Below are 25,723 nucleotides of genomic sequence, written 5' to 3'. Positions count from 1 at the left end.
GATGCTTTTAGATGATTATTATTATGCATTTAATTTTTTATACTTGATGCTTTTAGTTAAGTTTTTTTTTCTTTTGTTTTTTTTTAAATTGTGTTTCCTGTGTGCAAGATTAAAAAAAAAAAAATCACGGTAAGTATAGTGTTGTAAAAATTTAGCAAGTATATTATTTTAAAAACTTGCTGTCAACTGAAAATGACATCACAGAGCCTATGGATTAGTTTGTGAACGTCACATGACCAAACTGAGAAAAAAGGTGAGCGGTGATTGGTCATTACCTCAAGTAAAATGCATTGTGACCAGCGTGATAATAGTTGTGGAATTTTTACTGTACAGGAGTTTTAGTTTTTATTTAGTATTTATTTATTTATTTTAGTTACTTTTACTTAGTTTCCAGAGTGGGTCTGTTAGGTTGTTTTTTTTTAATCAGTTTTACTTTTTGGGAAAAAGTTTTGATACTTGATGCTTTTAGATTATTATTATTATGCATTTAATTTTTTATACTTGATGCTTTTAGTTAAGTTTTTTCTTCTTTTGTTTTTTTTTTAAATTGTGTTTCCTGTGTGCAAGATTAAAAAAAAATAAAAATCACGGTAAGTAAAGTGTTGTAAAAATTTATCAAGTATATTATTTTTAAAACAACCATCCACAAATCAAATACTGTTACTGTATAACAATCATCAGTCTTTGAATTACAATAAGTTTAGTGCATAATATTGCTTCTCTAACATCTAAACTAAAGAAAGGATGGTCTCACTAATTGTGATCCACTAAAAGGAGTTCTTCACATTATCAATCTAGAACTTCACTCAGCAGATCCGTTCGGGAAAGGAGGGACATTCTGTACAATACTTCGATCTGATTGAACAATGCGACATCTTGTGCGCATTTGTTTTGACCAATGACGGCAACGCATGAAAATGTCGTCTTCAGTCTCATCTTAGGAAAAAAAAAAAAGAAGAATAAACACCAACATCGTTACTAGATAAAAATGCATGAACCGCCTCTGGCTGTTCAACCTTCAACAAGGAAATGCTGAGTAATTCTGGGAGAACAGAATTAATTGCAGCGTCGATTCGTCTGTTAGGTTTGTTTCCCCACCCGCACCCCCGCCATCGGCGCTTCTTGGTTTCGTCCCGCTCTAAATAAAGGCCGATTGGTCTGACCTAAAAAAGGTCAGTTGCAAACGTATCAGCGGGAGCAGTACAAGATGTATTTCTCGTAGTATTTGTGAATGTGAACAAATACCGCGAGAATTCAGCTTGCTGGCAAGGTTAACTTTGCGTCTGTTTGCCAAGTTGCCAACTTCTAAAACGAATTTGTGGCTTGAATTCCATATATGAACAAAAAAGGAGATTTGCTATCTAGAATTAGCACAAGTCTTGTAAGTCGTTTTTTTTTTTCAAGCATTTTTTTGTTTTATTTTGTTAATGAAAATATTTTTTTTTTTTCAATTTTACTCAACTCAACTGAATTTTATTTCCAAAGCACTTTAAAGCAACCATTCGCTGCATACAAAGTGCTGTACATGGAGTAAAAATCAGTCGTGCAATAAAGAAAGGCAAAGCAAAAAATAACACAAAATAAATTGATAAATTTCACAAGCAGGTAAGTAAATAACTAAATAAAATAAATATATTTTTTTTCCTGGAGAGCTCAGTATTGTTCATTCGGTAATTTTACCGATTTGACATGTCATCATCATTGCTCTTTTTTTTTTTTTTGTGGGTGAGTATGTGTATGTGTATGTGCGTGCGTGCAAGTGTGTGTGCATTCATTAGTTCACCTAAAACCTATTAAAAAATCCCATACCGTTCACCTAAACCGAACACTTCCAGCCAGAGGCGTGAGGCCGTCAGGAGACCCGAGGAAGGACCAAAGAAAAGAAAGGAAAGTGAAATAAAATAATTATCAATAAATTAATAACACAAAATACAGCAGGCACCATAAAACACTGAATAAAGGTGGGTTTTAAGACAAGTTTTAAAAAGAGAGGGTGATTGCTTAACGGAAGGTTGTTCCAAAATAACCTGCATTGTAACATATCAAAATTAGTAAAGCCTGTCATGACTGCATTACAGCTAAAAAAAAGTTCTACCACCATCTAGTCAGATTGCTGCAAAGCTCAGCGGCTAAGATCCCCATTTCTCATTCACAAAGTGAATTTAAAAGGTGATTAATATCCGAGTGCACAAATAACGGTTTAAGAGGTGTCCTCTAAATGTTATACGCATAAAGTATGCCGTTTGATACTTTGCTAACATCACTGAGCTTACTTTTGTGAGCTTTTGCGGTGAAGCTCAGAGAGTCAAACGCTCTTGTGTCAGGAGGCGCTGCAAAACAGCACACACAAATGAGTGGCTCCGGGATGTTTAGAACTTTTTATATCAAAAAGTCACCATTCAGAATACAAGGGAAAAAAGAATTTAAAAAAAAAAAGCCTTTGTGCGAAAGTACACGAGCATATTTCAGGTTTGTTGATTGTCTCTATATTGGTTTATGTTTGCGTAAGACTCTTATTTTGCAGACTGCAAGTTGTATATTTTACAATGGATTTAAGGATTAGAGGATGCCGTGGGCTGAGTGATGCTCTTAAACTTTGCAGTTACCCAAGGACACAACACTGTCAGCATACTACTTACACGCCTCTACACACACACACACACACACAAACACACAATTCCGTACTGTACATAGACGTAGGTGTATTAGGGTTTAATAATAGTAAGATGCAATACCGGTTGTAAGAAAGTATGGCTAATTCCCTGGTTATGTTATCTCAGAGAGACAGATGTCCCCGCCAAAGATTACAATGTGGATTACCGCACACAAGCACCCAAAAACCGCATAGACGGGCGTCAATGCAGAAATCCATAAACACATTCTATCCTCAGACAATAGAGTGCGGAGCACAGCAAAAATAATGACTTTTCTCAGGGTCAATTTGGAGACGTAATGAGGTCCCGAAGAATCCAAAAGAAAGTTTGTTTCTATTCCCCTATAGTTTCATTTGTAACATAATTGACTTTAACGTCCTGACATATTGACTGGAGAAAAAAAAAATATTTCCCCCAATAAAACCATGTTGAGACAAATCCAAAAGCAATTTAATGATCACCTTAAGCTCCACGGGGCTGCAAGTATGAGCCCATCACGTCAGTCGGCTGTAAGGACTGCAAATCTTTTCTGAGGTCAAACGGACTGCATCCATTCAGCCGGCTAATGCATCCAGGGCGGGAAATGGTTTTCCCTGCACATGCGAAAGGTCGCATGATTAATGGCGTCACACCGCCGTTGTCAGAAAAACCCTTGGGTCGCAAACCCCGTGGCTTCAATTATGTCATTATGCACTTTGAATGCACGGTCACGGCCGGAATATGACGTGCACTTCCTGCCTGTCAGTGGTCAGCTCGGAACGGGCCTCTTCTCGGCTTGGTCTCTTTTGTGTAGCTTTTCCAAAACGCTGCCATACAGAAGCAAATGAGCAACGTCTTACAAAGGCAGTTGCACCTTGCAGGGAGGAAAAGCCTGGCATTGGAAGGAAAAAGCTTCAACTAGAATGGCCATTCTCTTCAGGAGACATATTGTGCAGTTTTTTTCACTTCCCAGGAGTCTCTGTCAAACGTTTGTCAAAATTTCCTTCAAAGCAGAAGACTGATCATACTTATGACACTATTAACCCTATAAAGCCAAACGTATCATATTAACTCATTCACTGCCATTGACGGCAAAAATTTATTTGAACTATTTCTATTAGTTTAAAAAAAGATCCCAATTTTGTTAACAAGAGTATGAAAACCTAGATTTTTTTTATTGTACATTAAGAACAGATATAAAATGTGTGATTAATTGTGAGTTAACTAATGAAGTCATGCAATTAATTATGATTAAAAAATAATAATAATCGCCTCATTTTTAATAATCTTTTCTTTTAAAAATAAGGAAAAAAAGAAAAGATTATTAAAAATTAAAAATAAATAAATAAATTTACTTTTCTTTTTTTTAAAGAAAAGAAAAGATTATTAAAAATTAGGGGCGTCAGCCGATTAAATTTTTCCGTAATTAATCGTATGATTTCACTAGTTAACTCACGATTTATCACAAATTTTATATCTGTTCTAAATGTACAATCATTTTTTCTAGGTTTTCATACTCTTGTTAATAAAAGTGTGTGGGGGAGGGGGGGGAGGTAAACTAATAGAAATAGTTTGTTAGTTAGTTAGTTAAACTAATAGAAATAGTTCAAATGAATTTTTGACGTCTATAGCCGTCAATGGCAGTGAATGAGTTAAATGCAAGACATTTTGAGCACTCTATTGCATGAGTATAATATATATTTTTTCCATTAAAAACCCTGACGTATATGATCTGACACATGCATTGCACGGATAATCCATTAGAGGGCAGTATCACCCAGTTGATGGCTTTTCCAGCGACCTTGCAAAATGGCCCCAATTGAGAAAGTAGAGACACCTAGTGATGGGAAAATGAAGCTTCATGAAGCACTTGCGATACTTTTTGACTCCTCAAGATGGCACTCATGATTCAAAGATGCAATGCAAATGTAATCATTTTTTATTGCACTTGCCCTTTATTTTTAAACCAAGAGCACCATCTAGAGGAGTCAAAAGTATCGCAAATGCTTCGCGAAGCTTCATTTTGCCATCACTAGTCAGACACCTTTACTTATCAATAGTGGGAAATGTTCGTTCTGATTTTTGTAAATACTAATATGATTGATATGTCTGTTTTTTTTATTATATTTTTGAGTTATAAATGTACACATTTAAAGCATTGTGAACGGATGTGTCAAATATGACACAAATCAAAAGTCATATGTGGAAGGCGTTGTTTTCTTTTGTTTGTTCAAAAGGACCAATAAATACAAAGAATCAGAATTTGCTCTCATATATTTCATTGTTCGGGTTTTATAGGGTTGAAGAGGTCAAGGACTGGCCAAATAGGACGAGTTCCCTGCAAGGTTATTTTAGTTAACTAAAACTAGCGAAATAATTAAAACTAAAATTCAAAAACATTTTCGTTAACGAAATAAAATAAAAACTAAAATGTTTTTTAAAAAACTAAAACTAACTGAAACTACATTTTACATTTACAAAACAAACTCAAACTAACTATAATTATAGTCAAAATGTTCTTAGTTTTCGTCTTTGGTATAAATACATGAGCCTCTGGGGTTGGTTTTAAATGTGATTTAAGAACATTTACTTAGTAATAAGGATGTTTGAAAATGTGTCGCACGGAAGCAGCAGCAGCAGCCAATAGAAAAGTACCTTCAGATGACATTGCTCCTAGCGGACAATTTTGCATGTTTGACTTTTGGCTCCAATGGCTCACCTTGCCTGCTTCTTCATTTATTTCAGCTGAAACGCAACACTAGGTAAGAAGTGTGTTACTTTTTTTCATTTTATCATGGTGTTTATTTAAATTTGCACACAAATAATACCCTTAAAAAAGAAAAGAAAACTAATACTAAAACTAAAACTAAACTAAAATTAAGCATTTTTGTAATAACTAAAACTACTAAAAACTAGGAGTCACCCTAAAAACTAATTAAAACTAACTATAATGAAAATTCAAAAACTCTAATAACCCTGGATTAATAAGGATTAGAAATCAGAACATCCAGGAGTGAAAATTATTTGTTTGTGTGCTTCTTCATTCTCTCCTGGGAAATGATCAGGAATTTGAATTGTCTTCTGCTGTTTTCTGATATTACCAAAGAAACTCAGCCTAATTCTACATAAGATCCAGAATTTGAATTAAGGCGTTGGACGTGGAGAATAAGACGTTGGTGCCAGAGATCTCTGACACCAAACCAGATGTTTATTAGGGACCTCATTGGACACCTAGTCCTTCTTCCAAGCTGATTGGATGGTAAAGTCAGCTGGTAGGAGGTTCTTCCAGATGGGAATTGAGGAATGGGTGGGCTGGGAATATCTTTATAGAATGACAGATGAGGTGAGCCTTCAATTGTTTAGATGAACCTTTGGGAAGATGCCGAAGGGGCAATGTCTGATAAAACAGGCAGACAGTAGAGTACGCGTGAATCATCCCGGTTATGATTCTCATGGTTGGTGTTAAGATGGCTGTTCATGTGGTGTGTGGTGTGACCTGGACCAAAAGGGGCACAATATACTGCCGCAGACTGCACAGGAGGCCATTGCTGAGGTTGATGCACTAAATTTTACACATGCAAGCTTGAAGAGCAAGTTATTTCTGGACTTTACCTTGCCTGATGCCCCTTTTATGTTCCTTGAAGGAAATGGGGCCTTATCAAGTTTAGATACGGGAGTTGGGGAACGGAAAGTCTTTATGTACAAAAATACAAAGTAACAACAGAAAGCAGGGCTGGATTGAGATGGCCTCAAAGAAAACACTTGATGGAGAAACCTTGACTGAAAAATCTCGATTAAGAGAAGAAGGGAGGAAGCAACCTAAAACACACGGAAGAACAGCTTGCATAGAAGAAAGCTTGCATGGAAGAAACCTGCCGAGCAAAAACCTCGGCTAAGGAACCTCGACGTACTAACAAAAGTGTCATTCAGTATCTCTCTCTAGGGCAATGCACAATTCTATATACAGAAGAAAGGCCTTAATGACAAAATTATAATGACAAACTAAGAGTTGCTAATACAGTACCATAGCAACCGCATAGCAACTACATAGCAACTAACAACCTCATCAGCAGCAGCAGCATGTAAATAGCAACTGCATAGCAGCTACAAAATAAGAGTGAATAGACCAATTACGAGTGACAAATGCATCATCACAATAAGGGACATATAAACTGCATAGCAACTACAAATATCATCACAAGGGGCATAGCAACTGCATTGCAACTACAAAATAAGAGTGACTAGACAAAACAGTGACAAATACATCTTCATGATAAAGGAAATAGCAATTACAATGTTCATCACAAAGAACATAGCGACAACATAGTAACTGACAACATCAACATCATAACACAACTCGTAACAAAGTCCTATTTAAAATTACCCAGGGATTTGTTTAACTCTCTGGCAACCTTGACATTGTGGAACTGGAATAGACCTACACCGGAGACAGTTTGTGTTGGGCTTGGTTTTGAACTGGCTCATTTATTGGTTTAGTTTTATACTTAAAGGGTGGACAGCCATTCCCAACTACTTGCATACAAACAATTTTTTTTTAAGTAATTTTCAATAGTGTGCCACCTTAAAAAAAAAAAGCAACCTGCGCATATGCCAAGATGTTGTCATTAAGATGCATCATTTACTGAGAATAATGAGAAGATTTTTGCAAGCCATACAAAAGTGAAATGAAATCTGGGCTTTAATGGGTTCTTCCTTGGCCCTAACTTTTGCATCGTCAAACAAATGTCAGTGAAACAACATGTGTGTGTAAGGTAATAACAAAAATGTCTGTAAAAATTATTTTTTCCAAGGTTGACCTCCAGTTTCAGTCTAAGTCTTCAGGCTCTTACTGTCTATTAAATCCTTCAAGGAGAGCACACCTTTTTAATTAAGTCACTCATCCAGACAAATCCCAACCCACTAAATATATTAGAAAAATATATATTTTTAAAAAACATACTTGTGCCTTCAGCGATGCAAAAACACCCCGCGGTTGTGTTGGTGCTTTGTGTGACTGTCGGCGATTAGTTTGCGCTTGAGATGTTGCTACGATACGTGCGTTACAGAGCTGTTAATCCAGGATTATTCTATCCTATATTTGTCTCATCATGTTGGATTTTAGTTTTTTTAAACACTCATTTTGAGATAGTCAGGTACTCACTAATTATGGAGGTGTTAGTGATATAAACAGTGAACTGACACAGATGTGATCATAATATTATGATAATGTGATATTGTATCGTGCAATACATTTTCTGAAGTTTATAAAGTTTTTTTGGGCTGTAGTTTGACCATGGAAATGTTTTTTTCCTATAGACGTCGTGTAGGAAAAATTCAGCATGCCTCCCACACACACCCAAAAAAAAGTAGTATCATGAATCATCCTTTTTTTGTATCGGCGTGACCACGGACTGTCCTCAACAAAAGACGCAACACATCAGCAAAGAAAATGTTCTCTTTGGTAACAGATTGTGACGCCTTGAATCAGACTAAGGTGGAACTCTTCGGAAATATCTTCAACATCCACCAAAGGAAATGTAAGGTTGCTAAAAGTTAGTAACACAATCAAATTGCCATCTCGTCTTGAATCGGCCAATGGACAAAGGACTTTCAACTCACCCGTCTGCTGCCATTGCCGTGCTATAACGCTCTGTGGAGGAGCAAAATGTCCGCCAACAAGGCGTACTTATACGCAGGGTTGTGGAATGCAGTTCTAAAAAGTAAAAACCCTGCCACAGAATGGCTTTCGCCGCTTGTGCCTCTACTCAACAGGTGGCGAATAGCGGTTAGCGTCGCTAGCTTCAGCTATTCTGACTTAAAACATTCATTCCAACCTCCACAGCACTGATGGCAAAGAAAAAGCTGTGTGCTAACGCCAACTTTACTCCTCGTAGAAGCTGTATCAACACAAATGGCATTATTGCAACATAGCATACAGTAGCATACAGCCATATTATGGCATGCTAGTATGGCGGACCAAAAATGCCAAAATAAAAAAATTTAAGTGAAAATAAAAATTGATATAAAAACATAATTCAAAATGAAATAAAATAAAATAAAATAAATATAAATGGGAATTAAAACACCATATACATATAGGCTGAAAGCGTTTGATTGATTGACATTTAATTATATTCATATTCATTTTTGTATTTATTTCCACATTTATTTTTATATTTATTTTTTATCTCATTTTTTATTATTTTTACTTGTATTTATTTATTTAAATATTATGTTGTTTTTATTTCCATATAGCTTGTTTTTTATTTTTGTATTTATTTTTTAAAATACTATGTTGTTTTTATTTCCATTTATATTTCTTTTTTGCATTTATTTTTTAAATTATATATATATATATATATATATATATTTATTTATTTTTTTGTCAATTTTGGTCCTCCAAATATGCTACAAGCACGCGGAACTATTTTACTAAAAAATGATACAGATGGTTTCTTGTCATGGTTTCATGAAATGCAATACAGAACCTTGTTCAACACATTCATATCAAGAAAAAACAAACTTAAGTGAAAAGAAGCATTTCGAATTGTGTATAATTAAGAGATTGTTGTGTCATTGTGCTTTTTAGATATGATTTGAATGAATGGGTCATTAAGCACAGTATATAAAACCGTGTAGGCACTGATTGGCTGTTATCTAGCAAACTATAAGATAGAATTACACTATAAGCAAAGCAACAGAAAAAAAAAGTATTTAATAAATTATGCTTGGCGAAATGTTGATTTTTACTTTCAACCCTGACTGTAACATGACAATGACTTCTCATTGACTGACTGACAAAAATGACTGCCCCCCGTCAATAATAAGACCACAATATCGACAATAATTCACTAAAGCCCAATTCCAATTGCATGTTTATTAAATGTCTTTATTTTTCTATCATCATTATTTATTATTACTGTGCCCTTGGTCTCGAGAAACCTATTCTCGCAAAGACAGGTGACAGAGGCGAGCTATGCCGTACAGTGAGTGTCCTTTCCCCGTGATTAAATGCGTGTCCTTGTGTGGATCGCGCATTCTCCCATCTCAGGGAGTTAAAAAAAAAAAACAACTGCTGGTGCTGATGCTGACGTACAGGTGAGAGAGTGGCCAAGGATTTGGAGATTACCCGAGGCTTTGTGCGTCCACCACGGCCCACTCACAATAGGTCAGCTCAGAATAACTAGAAAGGGCTGACCGACCATGTTCAGTCACCCCTGGAGTCATTAATCACACAACTCTGCAGATGAGGCGGCGCACACGCATGAAAAAAGGCAGACACACCAGGGCTCGTTGTAATTATGCAGCCAAATGCCGGATGACAGCCTCGCTGCAGGTAGTCAGTCCTTTAAGCCTGCACCCCTGCCATATTATCATACACTATAAGCATCTCACAAGCAAAAAAAACATTGTCGTAAAAAGGCCTCGACGGTCTAACAAAACATCGCATCACGTTGGGCGCTGATAAAACGCAGCTTGCATCACACATCAGAGATTCCGATCTGTGCGTTTCCTCCAGAGCCTTATTTGACATCTTCTTAGTCACAAACAGCAACGGGAGCAGCGCATTCATATTCCAAAACAGGTTGCTCAGCTTTGAGCCAGATCGCAATCAGGACCGGGATCTCAGATAACGTTCCCATTTAGCGGTTATGGAATCCTTCAAAGAGGCTTCACGGGCGTGAGTGTCTGTGTTTGGGTGTGATATGCACAGTGAAATGCGCTGGAGTGAATATGAAATTGGCTTGGTCGAACACTTTCAGCATTTGTAATTGTAGGTTTTAATACTGTCATCACTTGCGTAATTAGTTGCTTTCCCTCTTTCGCTAATACGTCGCAGTGAAAATCGATTCTAGCAGACAGTTGGTAAATCAGAAACATCCCACTTGGAACTGGGGTCCCCAAGCAGTTGGGTCCAAAATTATTAAACTGCTTTATAAATATAAAGGTTCACATAGCTTTTCACTGCACTTATGTTACTGTAAGTATGGGTGTGCAAACTGTCCGTGCTAAATGGAGCAAAGCAACCCCAGAAAGTAAAGTGTGTGTCTAGGAGAATCAGATCACATTTTATGTCAAATTTGGGCAGAAATACAGGTCATTCTAAAGTTTATAGTGCTTAATTTAAGCGTTAACGCATTAATTAACTCATTCACTGCCATTGACGGCTATAGACGTCAAAAATTCATTTGAACTATTTCTATAAGTTTTCTGTGGCGATTTAAAAAAAAGAAAGAAAATATTTTAAAAATGAGGGGCGCCAGGCAATTAAAATTTGTAAACGTAATTGAATCGCATGACTTCACTCTAGTTAACTCACGATTAATCACAAATTTTATATCTGTTCTAAATGTACAATAAAAAAATTCTAGGTTTGGTTAACTAATTCACTGCCATTGACGGCTATAGACGTCAAAAATTCATTTGAACTATTTCTATTAGTTTAACATTTTTTCCCCACTTTTCTTAACAAGAGTATGAAAACCTAGAACTTTTTATTGTACATTTAGAACAGATATAAAATTTGTGATTAATCGTGAGTTAACTAGTGAAGTCATGCAATTAATTACAATTGATCGGCTGGTGCAATTTAAAAAAAAGAAAAGATTATTAAAAATGAGGCGATTAAATTTTTTAATCGTAATTGAATCGCATGACTTCACTAGTTAACTCATGATTAATCACAAATTTTATATCTGTTCTAAATGTACAATAAAAAGTTCTAGGTTTTCATACTCTTGTTAACAAGTGGAAAAAAATGTTAAACTAATAGAAATATTTCAAATGAATTTTTGACGTCTATAGCCGTCAATGGCAGTGAATGAGTTAATCATAAAAAATGGTCGCATTAATCATGTATTGACGCAGTCATTCTTATTGCGCGGCTAGCAAGCTTTTTTTTGAGGAGTACTTAAAAAACATACACAATAAGATTCACTGCAATAGAGCTGACTAACCCGCGTGCTCTTTGAAGTCAATTGCCTTTTTTTTTTCTGTTTCTGAAGTGAACCCGTGCACGGAGGAGGGAAGAAAGTGGGGTTAGTTGATTTATGTATCAAACACTGGTTATGGATTTTGTTGTTCAGCTCTTTGTTAGAGAACAACCAGTTGTGCAAACGTACTGAAAAATGAAAACAGTTGTGCATTTAAATGTTTAGAGAAGGTCAAATTAAGTTCAACTGCGAAGGTTTGAGTGCATTTTAGGTTCATCTTAAAATTTCACCCAATATAACTTATAAGTCGTGTATATTCAGTACATGCAAGCACTTGAGTAACTTATGCTAAAGCGCTGCTGATTGGCATTCTCAATGGCAAACTGTGAATCATTTAAATCCGCTTGTGACCTCAACCACTTCGTTTCCCCTCACAAGTGACACAACTGTCACTTTGGCGTTTAAGCAACATTTTCAGCGGAAGTATAGTCTGCTGCTCCTGCTGCTTACATTCTCTGAACTGAAAGATTTGTGTCGTTTACTTGAGTGAAAGTGGCGAGAAGGTAAACGGTCTAAAATGACACTGCAATTGTTTCAATATAAAATCGGCTAAATTGTTTTAACAAAGAATGACATCTTCAGTGTTTAGTAAATGTTGTAAACAGCTTCTCGGCGTATCCCTTCAAGTATAACTCACGGTAGTGTTTTTGTAGGCCAATTTGACAGCTGGTTTAATGTTTTAAAATCCTTAAAAAACAAAAAGACTTTACAAGATTGTTGAAGAGAAAAACATGTCAAAAAAAGCACTTAACATACTCATAAACTGAGTAAATCAGCTGCATCTTTTAATCAACTTGGATTCATTTCTCAGATAAACAGATGTTATGTTTGGCCAGTGGAAAGGCACTTATGAGTAATTTAAAAGATATATTTTATATTACAGGGAGCTACAAAACAGGGGGTGTGGTCAGTATTCCATAGGTGCATCCTCCTTCGCCTCCTCCTCCTCCTCATCACTAGCAGGTTCAAAGTCTTCATCGACCCCAACTTGAGCCTCCTCGCCCTCCAACTCTCCTCCAAGCTCGCCCAGCAGCTGCTCCACGTGCTCCAACATGGGTTGGTCGTCACAGCGGAGCTTGCTGTGCAGCTGCCAAACATAAAAAGGATGACATGAGCTAGCAAACAAGCAAGTATCTCAAACAGAAAGAAGGAAGCTTCAGTCATTCACTACAAGCATATTCTTGCAGATGTGGTTTAAATTGCCTTCCACCATTTTTTTTTTTAATAGAACAGATTATTTCTACAGCATAACCTCCAGTTAAAAGCATCTAAAGTAGATTATTTGAGGTCAATCTAAGTCTTCTGGGGAAATATTCTTCGCACCAAAAATGTGTGCAAGCACATTGTTTAGGCTAAATTGCTAACTAATAACATTAACTCATTTGCTCCCCCAAAAATGTATGAATACATTCTATTTTACATATCACAATGGTCCCAAAAACGTATTTATACGTTTATGTTTTTTTTTTTTTATTTATTTTTTTTTTAATTATCTTTTTTTATGCTAGACCATACAGAAGGCTTTGAAAGCAATGGTAGTTATAACAAAAATGGCCAGCAGATGGCAGCAAAGTATAAGAGATCAACCAGGGCCATGCTGCAACAAGCCCTTTTACCTACTAGCTATATTCTAATGCTAATTGCTGCAAAACGGAAACAGATACAAATATACTTTATTTTCCTGATGAAAGAAGAGAATCTAATTCAAAAACCTAATCTATAAAAATCTCATGTTTTTATAGCAATAGAACCCAATATTCTGTGGACCTTGGAAAATCTGTCAAAATCCAGTAAAACAGCCGGGAGTGAAGGGGGTTGCTTGCGTGAAAATGGCTGGGAGTGAATGAGTTAATAAATCTCATGTAAAGGCGGTTTGTTTGTGAACTATTAAAGCCTTATAGTATTTACCTTCTATAATTTTCTGTTTCTGCTGGGACAACTTCCTCTTTTGTTTGTAAACATGGGCCAGGTTTAGTGCGGTACACCTCAGGTCACCAGACAGCAGCGTAACTACTTGTCACAATTTAAATAGACAGACTGACTCAATTACAAGTTTGAAGACAACATGGCCCTATGTTCAAATTATTCTTAATCTATTTTAGGGGTAATATTTTTGACCAGACGTGTTCATGAGTTTGTTTTTTAAAATGATTGTTGAACCACACAGGTGTTCATTTACACAATCATTACCATATCATACCATACCAGGAAAAGCCGTTCTTAACCAGTATATGGTTATACTAAAACCAACAAACTACTCTTAGCAATAAATTATGTTGCATTGTTTCTCCCCATGTATCTAATTTTTAACCATTACATGTCATACAAACCTACAGGCATATTTTCCCCAAAATTTGGGTCGTGTTCCTGCTACTACTCCTTGCCACTATTTTCCCCTTTACTTCAGATTTAAAATATGCAATTAATTTGTTGGTAAAAGTGAATGATAACTAAATGCAGGAGTTTGTACATTTCTAGCATTTCAATTAAAACCGGGTCTCTGAGGGCAAGCATAATTCCGATGTGGAATGCTATGAAAATGAGTTTGACACCAGGCTGAAGAACCAAAAATTAACTTGCAACATGGAAAAGTGGTGCACGTCTCCATCCTGACACTGCGAAGTGAACATCAACATAATTACAGCGTAGTGAAATGTACATCGCAAAGATGTTTTTGTTTATTTATGGTTCAGTTTAATTTAGTCTTAATATTATGAAGTAAGAAGTTGACCAGTGCCATAGAAGGGATTGTCCAGGTTTTACGGTACGTAGAATTCTTTACTAATACCCAAATGATCTTGCATTAGACTGTGATACTGTATTCACATATGCATGCATTACAGATTTAAAAGGGAAGGCAACCCCCAAAAATTCTTGAGCAGCCCCACTAGTCCAAATACAGTATTTTGGTTAATATTGTGTTAGTGGGATATGAGTTAAGCAGCAAAATCCAGCATTTTTTTTACCAATATCAAAAGGCGGCCATTTTCGACTTCCTGTCGAGTAAAATTGACATCACAGTCGCTCAGGTCTCAGGTAAGAACAAAACACAGCTCAGCTTCAGATAACAGGTGAGCTGTGATTGGTCGTTTGAGCTCTGAGCAACTGTGATGTCATCTTCAGTTGACAGCAAGTGGCAAAATGGCCACCCCCTGAAATGGAAATGGATTTTTCATCATAAATCATATTCCACAAATGCAATATTAATCCTAATGTCATGTTTAGACTAGTGAGGCCACATATAACGTATTATTGTGAAGAAATGTTTAAGGTTGACTTCCCCTTTAAGGACTCTACAGCTTTCTAGAAACAGATTAAAATGTCTGCATGTTATCATAATCTTTGACCCTCCAAGTCTCAAGACAAGCTCTACTAGGTTATTAGAATACATATTTCTTGACACTGACCTTCAGCTACAAAATCCTGTCGGGTCCAGTGTGTAGTTTGATGTAGTCACTTCCTTCCTTGATCAAGACCTTGTGTCCCTGAATTGCCGCGCTATCACACTAGGCCACTGAATTTTAACAGTGCAACATTAAGATGTCAGCAAACAGCCACTTGGAGCTGAGGGAAGTGTGCAGCTCTGGCGTTTTAAGTCTCTAAATGCCGGTTAGGACGGTTGAATTATCCTAGAGCAGCTTGCATGCTGTCAGCGAGCCTCTCACAGCTCACAAAACGCTGCTAAACTGTTTTTTCCCTTCATTTGGCAAATTAGCTTCTTTGGTGGAACACTCCGCTACACAGAGGAAAACAACATTCGTCTTCCTATTGCTGTTCTATGTGGCCTGCAATGTACAGTGATGAGCAACATAAATAAGTACATCCCAACAAATTACTTTCAGAATTAATTCAAACCCAAAAAACGTATAAATACGTTTTTAATCATTTGTCCTTCCCTCCCAAATACGTATGTATATGTTTTTTTATGTTTGTTTTATGCTAGAGTTTACAGAAGGCTTTGATGCAGCGTCTGACCTGAATAGGTCGCTTAAAGCAATGGTAGTTATTACAAAAAAATGGCCAGCAGGTGGCAGTAGAGTATAAGAGATCAGCCTTGTTGCAACAAGCTCTTTTCCCCCCAGTGTTTTCAACAGGTTTGTAAATGATGATGAAACTTAGCTATATTCTAATGCTAATTGCTGCAAAACGGAAACAGATATAAGTATACTTTTTTTTAGAAGAGACTCTAATCTTTTTTTTGGTATGTTCCATGTTTTTATAGCAAGAACAGAATCTTCTGTGGGCTTTGCAAAATCAGTCAAAATCCAGTCAAACAGCCGGGAGCGAAGGGGGTTGCTTCAGTGAAAATGGCTGGGAGTGAATGAGTTGATATGTCCTTATTGAACTATAAAATACTACCACAAATGTGAACTATTGATTGCAAATTTAATTTGTTTATGTACAAAATATTTAACAAATTCACTTAATGTTGCAAAAAGGCCAGAAAAGCTACGCACACAACGTTTAAGAATAATTGAACCTCTAATCTAATCCTCCCCAAAATTATTCTTGTTTTCACAAAGAAATGGAGAAAACGATTACCTCTACTTTTAAAAAGTACTTATTTACATTGAACTCTGGAGCTCGAAGCACATATGGCTATGCAACACACTATCAAATTTGCCATCTCAGTGAAATATTGCAAGAAAGAATAAAAAAAAAAGAAAAGTTCCCCACGCATCCAGCAGATTTATCTCTGTAAAATACTCCGCTTGTGTGTAATTACTGAACTCAAAGGGGGAGCGGGGTGATAAAACTGCTTCCCCTGCCACTGAGGACAGGAAGCATAGCGCTGTAATTCTCGGCGTGTAAATGCAGAGTAAGCAGAGCTGCTGCAGAGATTTACGCTAACGACCTTTTTTTTTTTTCCTTTTTTCTTTTTAAAGAGAGAGAAACAAAACTAGAGAAGTTGTAATAGTCCAGTGTACTATCTAGTATACAAGCGCAGGGTCACAAGGCCAGAAGAGAGTCGACGAGTGTGTGTGACTGCCTTGCTAAAGCGGCGGGCTCCAAGCAACATCCTGACACGCACTCAGGGGAACTCATTTGGAGCATAACAATGTGCACTTGAGTGTGTGAGGATGCTTTCTCCGCAGGTTGCAGCTCTTAAGGGGTAGAAAGAAAAAAAAAGGGGGGGGGGGAGCATGACCCAGCCACAAGGTCTGTCGTACTCCCACCTTCTCAGCCTCCTTAGTGCCACAACACACACTCACACATCGGGTAGAAGAGGAATAAAATCGCATTGATTGTCACTCTCAGACGCCTGGAGATGTCTATCCGCTCTGAATAAAGGTTGGCTGTAATCACAGGAACTGGGGCTCAATACAGTGAATAATTGCATGTTGCAGCCTTGGGTGAGAGTCTTACTCGTATCAAATCACAGGGTGCGTAGAGGACATCCTGTACAGAAGGTACACTATATCGTATTCACTCACCTGCCTTGACTAATATCTGAACTTAGGTGACAACTCATTCCTAATCTATAGAGTTCAAAATGATGTGTGGAGGCAATTCACCATTTGTGAGGTCACACACTGAAGGCCTGGCTCTCAGCGTCTCATCAAATTCATCCTAAATGTGTTCTAAAAGGTTGTGAGGTCAAGTTTATCAACACCAGACTCTGAAATGTAACGTCTGTAATGTTGGAAGAGGAAAGTGCCAAATCAAAATTTATAGAAACATGGTCTACGTATATAGAATTTTTTAACCTAATTCTGGTTACTTAATTCTGTCTGTTAGCGAGAGCCACCACATCGTGATAACTTACATTGATGTTTCTGCATTTGGCAATTTATTATTATATTATATTATTAGTATGGGATTTTTTTTAATAGGCTTTAGGCGTGCGTGCGAGCGTGTGTGTGAATACACACACGCTCGCACGCACGCACGCACACACATACAAATTTTTTTTTTATTATATTATTATATATATTATATTATATATTATATATATATAAATATTTTTTTATTTTATTTTATTTTATTATTTTTATAAAAAAAAATAAAAAAAAAAGGAGAGCAATGATGATGTCAAATCGAATGAACAATACTGAGCTTTCCTGAAAAAAAAAAAAAAAAAAAGGAAGAGGAAAGTGCCACCTCTGTTGCCACAAAATTAGGAGCATAGAATTGTCCAAAATCTCTTGGTATGCTGAATGCTAACGCCAGGAGGTTGCGTCAGAAAAGTTCCAGGACTAGTGTCACAAGTGACGGACACTGTTTACACAAAAAAAAAAAAATTGTAACGTTTTTTACTCAGAAATTCGAAGCAAATTTTACAAGGAGAGTTTTGAGTACATTTGACAAGTTTATTAAAAAAATTAATAAAATAATGTTACTCAAGGGTTGAGCGTAACAAACCCCACAACCATCAGGTTGGGAGACAACCACTCTACCACCTAAGCCATGCCACTCCTGCTGTGTGTTAGTATATTGATGGTGTCAGGCGGAATCCTTGTACCTTCAACACACCTATTTTTTGGTCTCATTTTGGACACACCAGCAATGCAGTATTGTGGCAAGAGTGGCATGGCGCAGGTGGTAGAGTGACTGTCTTCCAAGCTGATGGTCATGAGTTCGTTTCTCAAGGCTTGAGTAACTCTTTTTTTTAATAAACTGGTCAAATGTACTCAAAATGTTCCTTGTAAACTTTACTTTGAATTTCTGAGTGAATAGGCTTCTCCAAGTAAATATTACTCTTTTTTTTTTTTTTTTTTTACAATAATGAGTAAAAGAATCTTCAGGGGGACCCATTCTAAAGACATGCTAGACAAAGATGGCCGGCACAACGGAGCGGCGGAAGACTACAGAAGAACACTTGCTTTTAAGTAAAGTGCGTGAGACTCCAGGTGGTTTTCTTCAAAGAGGAAAACTTTTAGTTTGGATTCTCAGACCTTGCTTTTCTGTGTACACCAACTCAAGAGGTCGCTATACATATAACAGCAATTCTTTACGCATTCTCCACACCGTGATGCTTAGATCAGACCGCATTTCTCACTCTTTCACGGCGCAGAGAGTTGCTAAGAGAAGCGTTGTGTGCAATCGCATAACTTTTTCAAGGTCCACTTTGCTCTTCGTTTAAGTCCTTGCCTGAAGCACTCACACCGTAACCACGCATACACGGAGAAGGGTCCTCTGTTTACAGCAGAGTATGCCGATTACGTAACATAATCGGGGTGCAGTGCCTTGCTCAAGGACACCAGGGGTGAGAATCGAACCCACAACCTCACGGATGGGAGACAACAACTCTACCGCTGAGCCATGCCGTTCCCCGGCAGTAAGTAAGGTCATACATGCTGTGAATATTTGTATGAAAAATACTTTAAGGCCATAAATATAGAATAATAACTGAGCTCAGGATCTTAGGACGGAAACTGGAACAGCTCGAAGATCTGCTGGAGGCCTATCATGACCATGTGAGATAATATAAAAAAAGCACTTTCACACACCAAAAAAAAACAATACAACTCAACCCAAGGAATATTTTGTGTCAATACTGGTCGGATTCGAATTACTGGTGAATGTAAGCGATATATATAAATAAAGTCCATCTGTATTCAACTTGAACAAAACTAGCTATTGATTAGCGACAGAATGCAAAAACAGTGTGTCACAATAACATATGCCACAGATGTGATTCCAAGTGAAAATCCATTCAAATATGCGCACATTAAACCACCAAATCCATGAATATTATTCTTGATTAATTTACATTTTCTGACACTCGCTCCCTTTGGCCTGGAGAAGAAGCAGCTGCTAGGCAACACTCAAAAGGACCACTGCTGAGTCAGTCATGGAGCAATGAAAATGAGACCGAGTTATGCCATCAAATATCACGCTTGATTTGAAGAAGCCTCAAGTAGAAAAACTTGGCAGTCGTTAGGCCTTCAACACAAACAACTTAAGACTCCTTTGCAAATCAACATTGATCGCACAAGCTTCATTAGCGTTTTTAAAAGTCACTTTCAAATGTTGCCTTGATAAATATAAGCTTTTCTACTCAAAATTTTATATGCTGGGGGAAAAGAACCCAGATGGCACTATGCCATAAACTAACAATGTGCCTTGTGTTTTATAGTATGAATGCATGACAATGAAGGGTGTTTCAGGAAGTTTATGCTAATATGCTATGTTGTTTCTCATTATTCAATTAACAATTATACTAGGGTTGAAAGACCTTATTGTCTTTCTGATTGATATGATGATTCATCCATGTGTCCAACAGCCACAATGTAGCACGAACTACTGGCGACGAAGACTTTTTCTTTTGTGCTTTGTCCTGATACTTCACGAGTACCCAATGCCCTTATTAGTGCACTCGTCCATCTTTAGTTGAACCCTTAAAGTTGACTTCCCCTGTTTACAAAATGTTTGGGAAGGTGAAGAGGGTCTACTGCATAGATTTAGTCATAACTGTTTTAATTTACTTATTTCCTCAGTAGAACTTATATCTGTGGATGTGTCTTTGTAAGTGCTGTCGCAATTTCTGGATCCTGCTTTTCAAGATAGTATAAGAATGCTGTGAGTCCGCTGTAACTACACGCTTGCGAGAAGACTGCAGCCATTTGTCTGTAAACTTGCTTGTGTCCGGAATATTCTGTAAAATAAATCCTTCGAAGGACCTGTTCACCGATCTCCAGTCTGTATTCAGAAAATCAACATTCTCTCTACCCGAACAACACGAACACGCGGAAGACAAAGATAGTCTTCTAGCAAATGATATCCCTAAGAGTCCGAACTGCCATGTTGTAACATCCTTTTTACAGTGTGACATTCTTTTTGGTAGGGCAATAGTTTTACCCGGAAACAGATTCATTCAATTCCCATTATTTCTGATGGGAAAATGACTGTGTCTGCCCTTGCAACGATTTAAAATTGATAGGCATGTGTTATGAAATAAATTACTTCTCAAAATGCAACAGGCAAGCTCAATTTTGACCATAATAAAAGGCAAATGTCGGAAATGGGTGGAAAAAAGGAATTGAAAAGTGATGGCGAATTTAAATTGGAAATGAAGCATTTGTGACGGTAAGTCGTGGCCCCTAGTTTTTTTTTTTTATATTTTCGAAGCAAAGGCATTTCAACTTCATTAGGGCAACAGCAACGGAATAAAATTTGGTAGGTAGGTATTGCATTTGCTAATTAGCAAAATAATCATTTTCAGGTGTGCCATAGTCACCTTGGCCATGGCCAAAGCTATTTTCACCTCATTCTCATTAGTGTCCATAACTTTCTTTTTGATTGCATCAATTCTATCCTCACACGTTACATTCTGGCGCATATTCTCTCCAAACGATCTTCCTGTCAAGTTCCCTCTTTTTACATTCCTCCGCACACATACGCACTCACATACCATTTTGGCACTATAGTGAAAATATTGTCCAAATAATACATTCTTTTAATCATTTAGTGCCAAGTTGCCAACCCCCCCCCAGTGCATATTTGGCATCTAAAGCCATCTTTGGGAGTGAATGAGTTTTTAGATCTTGCTTGGCAAGAACAGGGTGTGAGCGCACATCCGGAACACACACACACACACACACACAGACACATTTGCTTCAGTCCTCCAGTCACATTTTTGGCGGATAAAGTCATTAAAGTTTCATGACATGAGCACACCTTGGTCCAACCCTTCTCACAATCCTTGCTCGTGAGATCTCCTCTCAGCCACATCAAATAGTAAATCCTTTGACCTCTATTTGCACACACACATCTGCACACACAAGTATATATTCATCTATTCCATTGTCCTCAGCGAATGTATAGCAGATCCGACCTGAACCTTAGCTCTGTCTGAGTGAGACTCAAATTCCATTTCACATCAGGTTTACGATTGATTTTATGTGCGCCGCAATTCACCATGTACACCTCAACACTTTCCCACCCACACAAACCACACATACACATCAACCTCACATTCAATCTGTTTCTTCCGTTGCCTCCTATGTCATTCTCCCTGCCTCGGCCCCGCCTGTCGCTGTTTTTATTCTTGGCCTGGTTGAATCCCAGCTGAAAATCTGTGTTTATGTGTCCATGTGTATTCTAACACATCTTATAAAGACACAGTGGTAACTAAGCCTAAATAGCTGCTATAAATGTTTTCTCTTATTTATCAAAAATGCTTTATTGATTTTGTGTTTTATAGTAAAAATGTGTGAAGGCACTAACACATTGCAATCGGTTTTCATGGCGTGCGGGGATGACAGCAACGAGGTGCAAGCTTGCCCGTATTTCGCGCTGGTTGCTAAGCGACTGAACAATAAGTAGCCTGTTGCCTTGTCCCGCTGGTTCGGACGTAATTAAGACTGCAGTTCAGCAATATGGATTTGTCATTGTAAAAAAAAATAAAAAAAATAAAAGAAGCTCTGGTGTTACTTACAATAAGGGGGAGTACAATTAAACCCCAAAACAAATATGGTGTTTATGCATCACAGTTACATTTAACTCATTCCCTCACAGCCATTTTGACAGAAGCAATCCCCTGCACTCCCGGCTCTTTTTCGGGATTTTGACTGATTTTGCAAGGCCCACAGACTATTGTGTTGTATTGCTATAAAAACATTAAACCTACCAAAAGAAAGATTAAAGTCTCTTATTTTTTCAGGGAAAAAAAGTATATTTCTATCTGTTTCCATTTTGCAGCAATTAGCATTAGAATGTAGCAAAGTTTCATCATTATTCACAAATCTATTTAGAATTCTGAGTAACTGAGGTTTTTTTTTCAACATGGCTCTGGTTCATTTCCACCTGCTGGCCGTTTGTGTAATAACTACCATTTCTTCAACTGTTCTTTGCAGTTGAGAGGCTGCATCAAAGCCTTCTGTATACTCTAGCATAAAAAACATATAAATACGTCTTTGGGACACTTAAACATTTAAAATAGAACATATTTATACGTTTTTGGGACAAATGAGTTCATTAACAATTAATTAGCATATTTCATGGATTGCCTTTTTAGCCTTGGTATTTAAAATAGAACATATTTATACGTTTTTGGGAGCAAGTGAGTTAATTAACAATTAATTGGCATATTTCATGGATTACCTTTTTAGCCTTGGTTAAATGCAATCGGGACGCCTCCGTGAGCGCTGACCTCTCTTCTTCCTCCACCTCTGTGAGTGTTCTTCCTTCTCTTTCCTGCAGCTCTTTGGCTCTCTCTAACTGCAGGTAGCAAACCCAGCCGGAGAGATACCACACCTGGGAGACAGAAGGGGGACATTATTTATTATTTACTATACAAAACAGGGGGAGATCTAAATAACCTTCTATGCGCAGTCATTTCAACACACACACCCCAATTACAATGTAATCATTATCAAAATGTTGCATAAATTCCAATGCCTATTGGAGCCACATGGTTTTGCCGATGCTACTTTCTTACATCTATAAACAAAAAGTGCAACAGCTATGAAATAGTGGAACAAAAATGTATTAGAATGCAAATGAATTTCCCCCCAGACAGTAGCTGTTTAGTTTTGAAAGTCGTTGTATTGGTACCATACAGACTTTGCCTGAGGCAAAAAGATGTTTTTTTAAATCTACAAATTCCAGTATTTTTGAGATATTCACAATAGAGATTATAAACTTTCTGCAATGACATTAGTTTTATTTAGGGCCATGTCAATAATTTCATGAAATAACTGAATAAAAATAATTTGATAAATTACTGATTTTTGTCTATCAATTAGACTTCTTGAAATAAATGATTAGTGGAAAGATAATTTCAGGATGAGACACATTTTGTAAGAGAACTGCTCTGAGCCCCATCATATTACAACAACTACAATTGGTGTCAGCGTTTATTTTGACAAGAAATTTGAATTTACTTTTAGTGATAGTCTTTTTTACTAAAATTAATTAAAGTTTTAGTCATAATTTAGTAATTTGATTGTTTTAATCCAATTTTAGGCGACGCAAATAAAGAGCAATTTTAGTCGATGTTTTCCTTCAGCATACATTGCAACTTTTATACAGAAAATTATAGCACACCCATCTGTAACTGTAGTTTAACACGCAAGACACATTTAACAACGATGTCTACTAAACTTTGTTTCAACGAAACATGTTGAACTGACAATAATATGCTGTCTTTAAACTTTTCACCTGAATTTTAAAAAAGTGCATAATTGCCTTGAGATTACAATGAATGTAAACATTTTTGAACATTAAATAAAGGGCAGTGAACAGCTTCTGAATGTTTTTTTTTCCTCCCACCGCATTTCATTCCTTCTTCTGATTGGATTTAGTGAATTTTTGTCACTGTGTTGTTTTCTTTTTAGTCATTGACAAAAAATTGTCAGTCAATTTTAGTTATCGTCTTAATGAATAGCTTCTATTTTAGTTTCCGTTTCATTTTCATCTGAAAAAAAATTCGGGACAAAAATACGACAACATTTTTTAGACGAAATTATCACTTGATTGCTGGCACATTATGAAGCACAAAATACATAAACGGTGACCCGGGGAGGGTGCGCAATTCAAGTAAGAATAGGAGGAAAAAATCCACCGATCTAGCTTCACCAATTAGTGTTATCATTTCCCGAATGATAACTGAGTGTTTTTAAAAAGTAAAAATGATGTAACATAGTGGTAAACATGCCCATGTCCCGACTTTTTTGGAACATCAAATTCAAAATGAGTGTATATTTTAAAATAAGCATAGTTTATCAGTTAGAACAATACATTTATTGTTTTTGTAGTTTAATTAATTGTAGGTTGAAAAGAATTTGCAAATCATTGTATTCTGCTTTTATTTACACGTGCACAACAAACCTGATTAAGGATGTTTAACATGCATGGAACGTCCTACTGCCTCAGGCTTCAACTCCCTGGAAAAATTCTATAATTTCCTGTGGTTGTCAACTCAACAAATGTACATAAAGTGGCAAATAATGAGAGGCATTTACTGTAGGCTATTCGTGGAAACACAAAGCTGACAACATCAGCGGAAAATGTTTACACGACGCAATGTTGCATTAAATGTATGATTACCGTGTTTATGTAGAGCAAAGATAAGTCTTCACATTGACGACACCTGCAATTCTCTCCCACAATCCCGCGTTAGAGCCGTACACAGTACGTTTCGATTTAAATGCTTCTGGATGTGTTGCATTATGCTAATTTAGAGAAAAGAAAACCTCATTACCACAAAGAACCACTTTTTGTAGTTATTTAGTGAAATGGCCAGTTGCTGCCTTTTATGAAATTATTTACACTGCAAATATCAATATTCTTACTTTTTAAATTATTATTACAGTTTGCTTCCACATTGGCATGTAAAAAGGCATGCACATTCATTCCGAGCCATTTTCACTGAAGCAACCTCCTTCGCTCCCCGCTGTTTTACTGGATTTTGACTGATTTTGTAAGGCCCATAGAATATTGTGGTCTATTGCAACAAAAACATGGAACCTACCAAAATTAAGATTAGAGTCTCTTATTTCTTCAGGAAAAAAAACGGTATATTTGTATCCGTTTTGCAACATTAGCATTAAAATATAGTTAAGTTTCATCATGATTCACATTCCGGTTGAAAACACTGACAAAAAGAGCTTGTTGCAACATGGTCCTGGCTAACCTCTTAAACTCTGCTGCCACCTGCTGGAAGTTTTTTTGTAATATCTACCATTGCTTTAATCCACCTCTTCATGTCAGAAGCTGCATCTTCATGCTCTTGCATAAAAAACTTTTCTTTGTTTTTTTAAACGTATAGATATTTTTGGGGAGTGAAAGACAAAGTATAAAAAAAAACGGATTTACATGTTTTTGGGTTTGAATGAGTCAATTGAAGTGTGAATGTGAACACTTCTAGCATTAGTTGCACATCTGTGACGGCACCACTAATGCTGAAAGGTACGCTGATTTTGGAGCAACATATGCTGCCATCCAAACAAAGTGCCATTCGGGGATGTTCCTTATTGTTTCAGCAAGACAATGAAAAGCCACATGCTGCACTTATAACAGTGTCACTTCGTAACAAAAGTGTCCAAGTACTAGAATGGCCTGCCAGCAGTCCAGACTGGGTATGAATGATTTTCGGCCTTATCTATGTGTGTACCATAACAGTTGTTTAACAAACCATCAGGTTGCAACAGG

General features: G+C 36.9%; 1 protein-coding gene across 2 annotated transcripts in view; it reads right to left on the bottom strand.

Moving 5' to 3' along the window:
- Positions 1-12,379: 12,379 nt before the first annotated feature.
- LOC144057872 (uncharacterized) overlaps positions 12,380-25,723 on the bottom strand; it is a 32,881-nt gene continuing 19,537 nt past the window's right edge. For both annotated transcript variants that reach the window (XM_077575849.1, XM_077575850.1), the window contains exons 10-11: positions 22,673-22,825; positions 12,380-12,713 (exon numbers count right to left, since the gene is read on the bottom strand). In XM_077575849.1, the coding sequence (XP_077431975.1) occupies positions 12,534-12,713; positions 22,673-22,825 (333 nt within the window). In that variant the 3' untranslated portion in view covers positions 12,380-12,533. The remainder of the gene's footprint in view (positions 12,714-22,672; positions 22,826-25,723) is intronic.

The sequence above is a fragment of the Vanacampus margaritifer genome, chromosome 9, assembly GCF_051991255.1.
Source record: "Vanacampus margaritifer isolate UIUO_Vmar chromosome 9, RoL_Vmar_1.0, whole genome shotgun sequence".
Classification (NCBI taxonomy): Eukaryota; Metazoa; Chordata; class Actinopteri; order Syngnathiformes; family Syngnathidae; genus Vanacampus; species Vanacampus margaritifer.
Note: the sequence above shows the minus strand (reverse complement) of the source record. Positions and strands in the feature narration are given on the sequence as shown.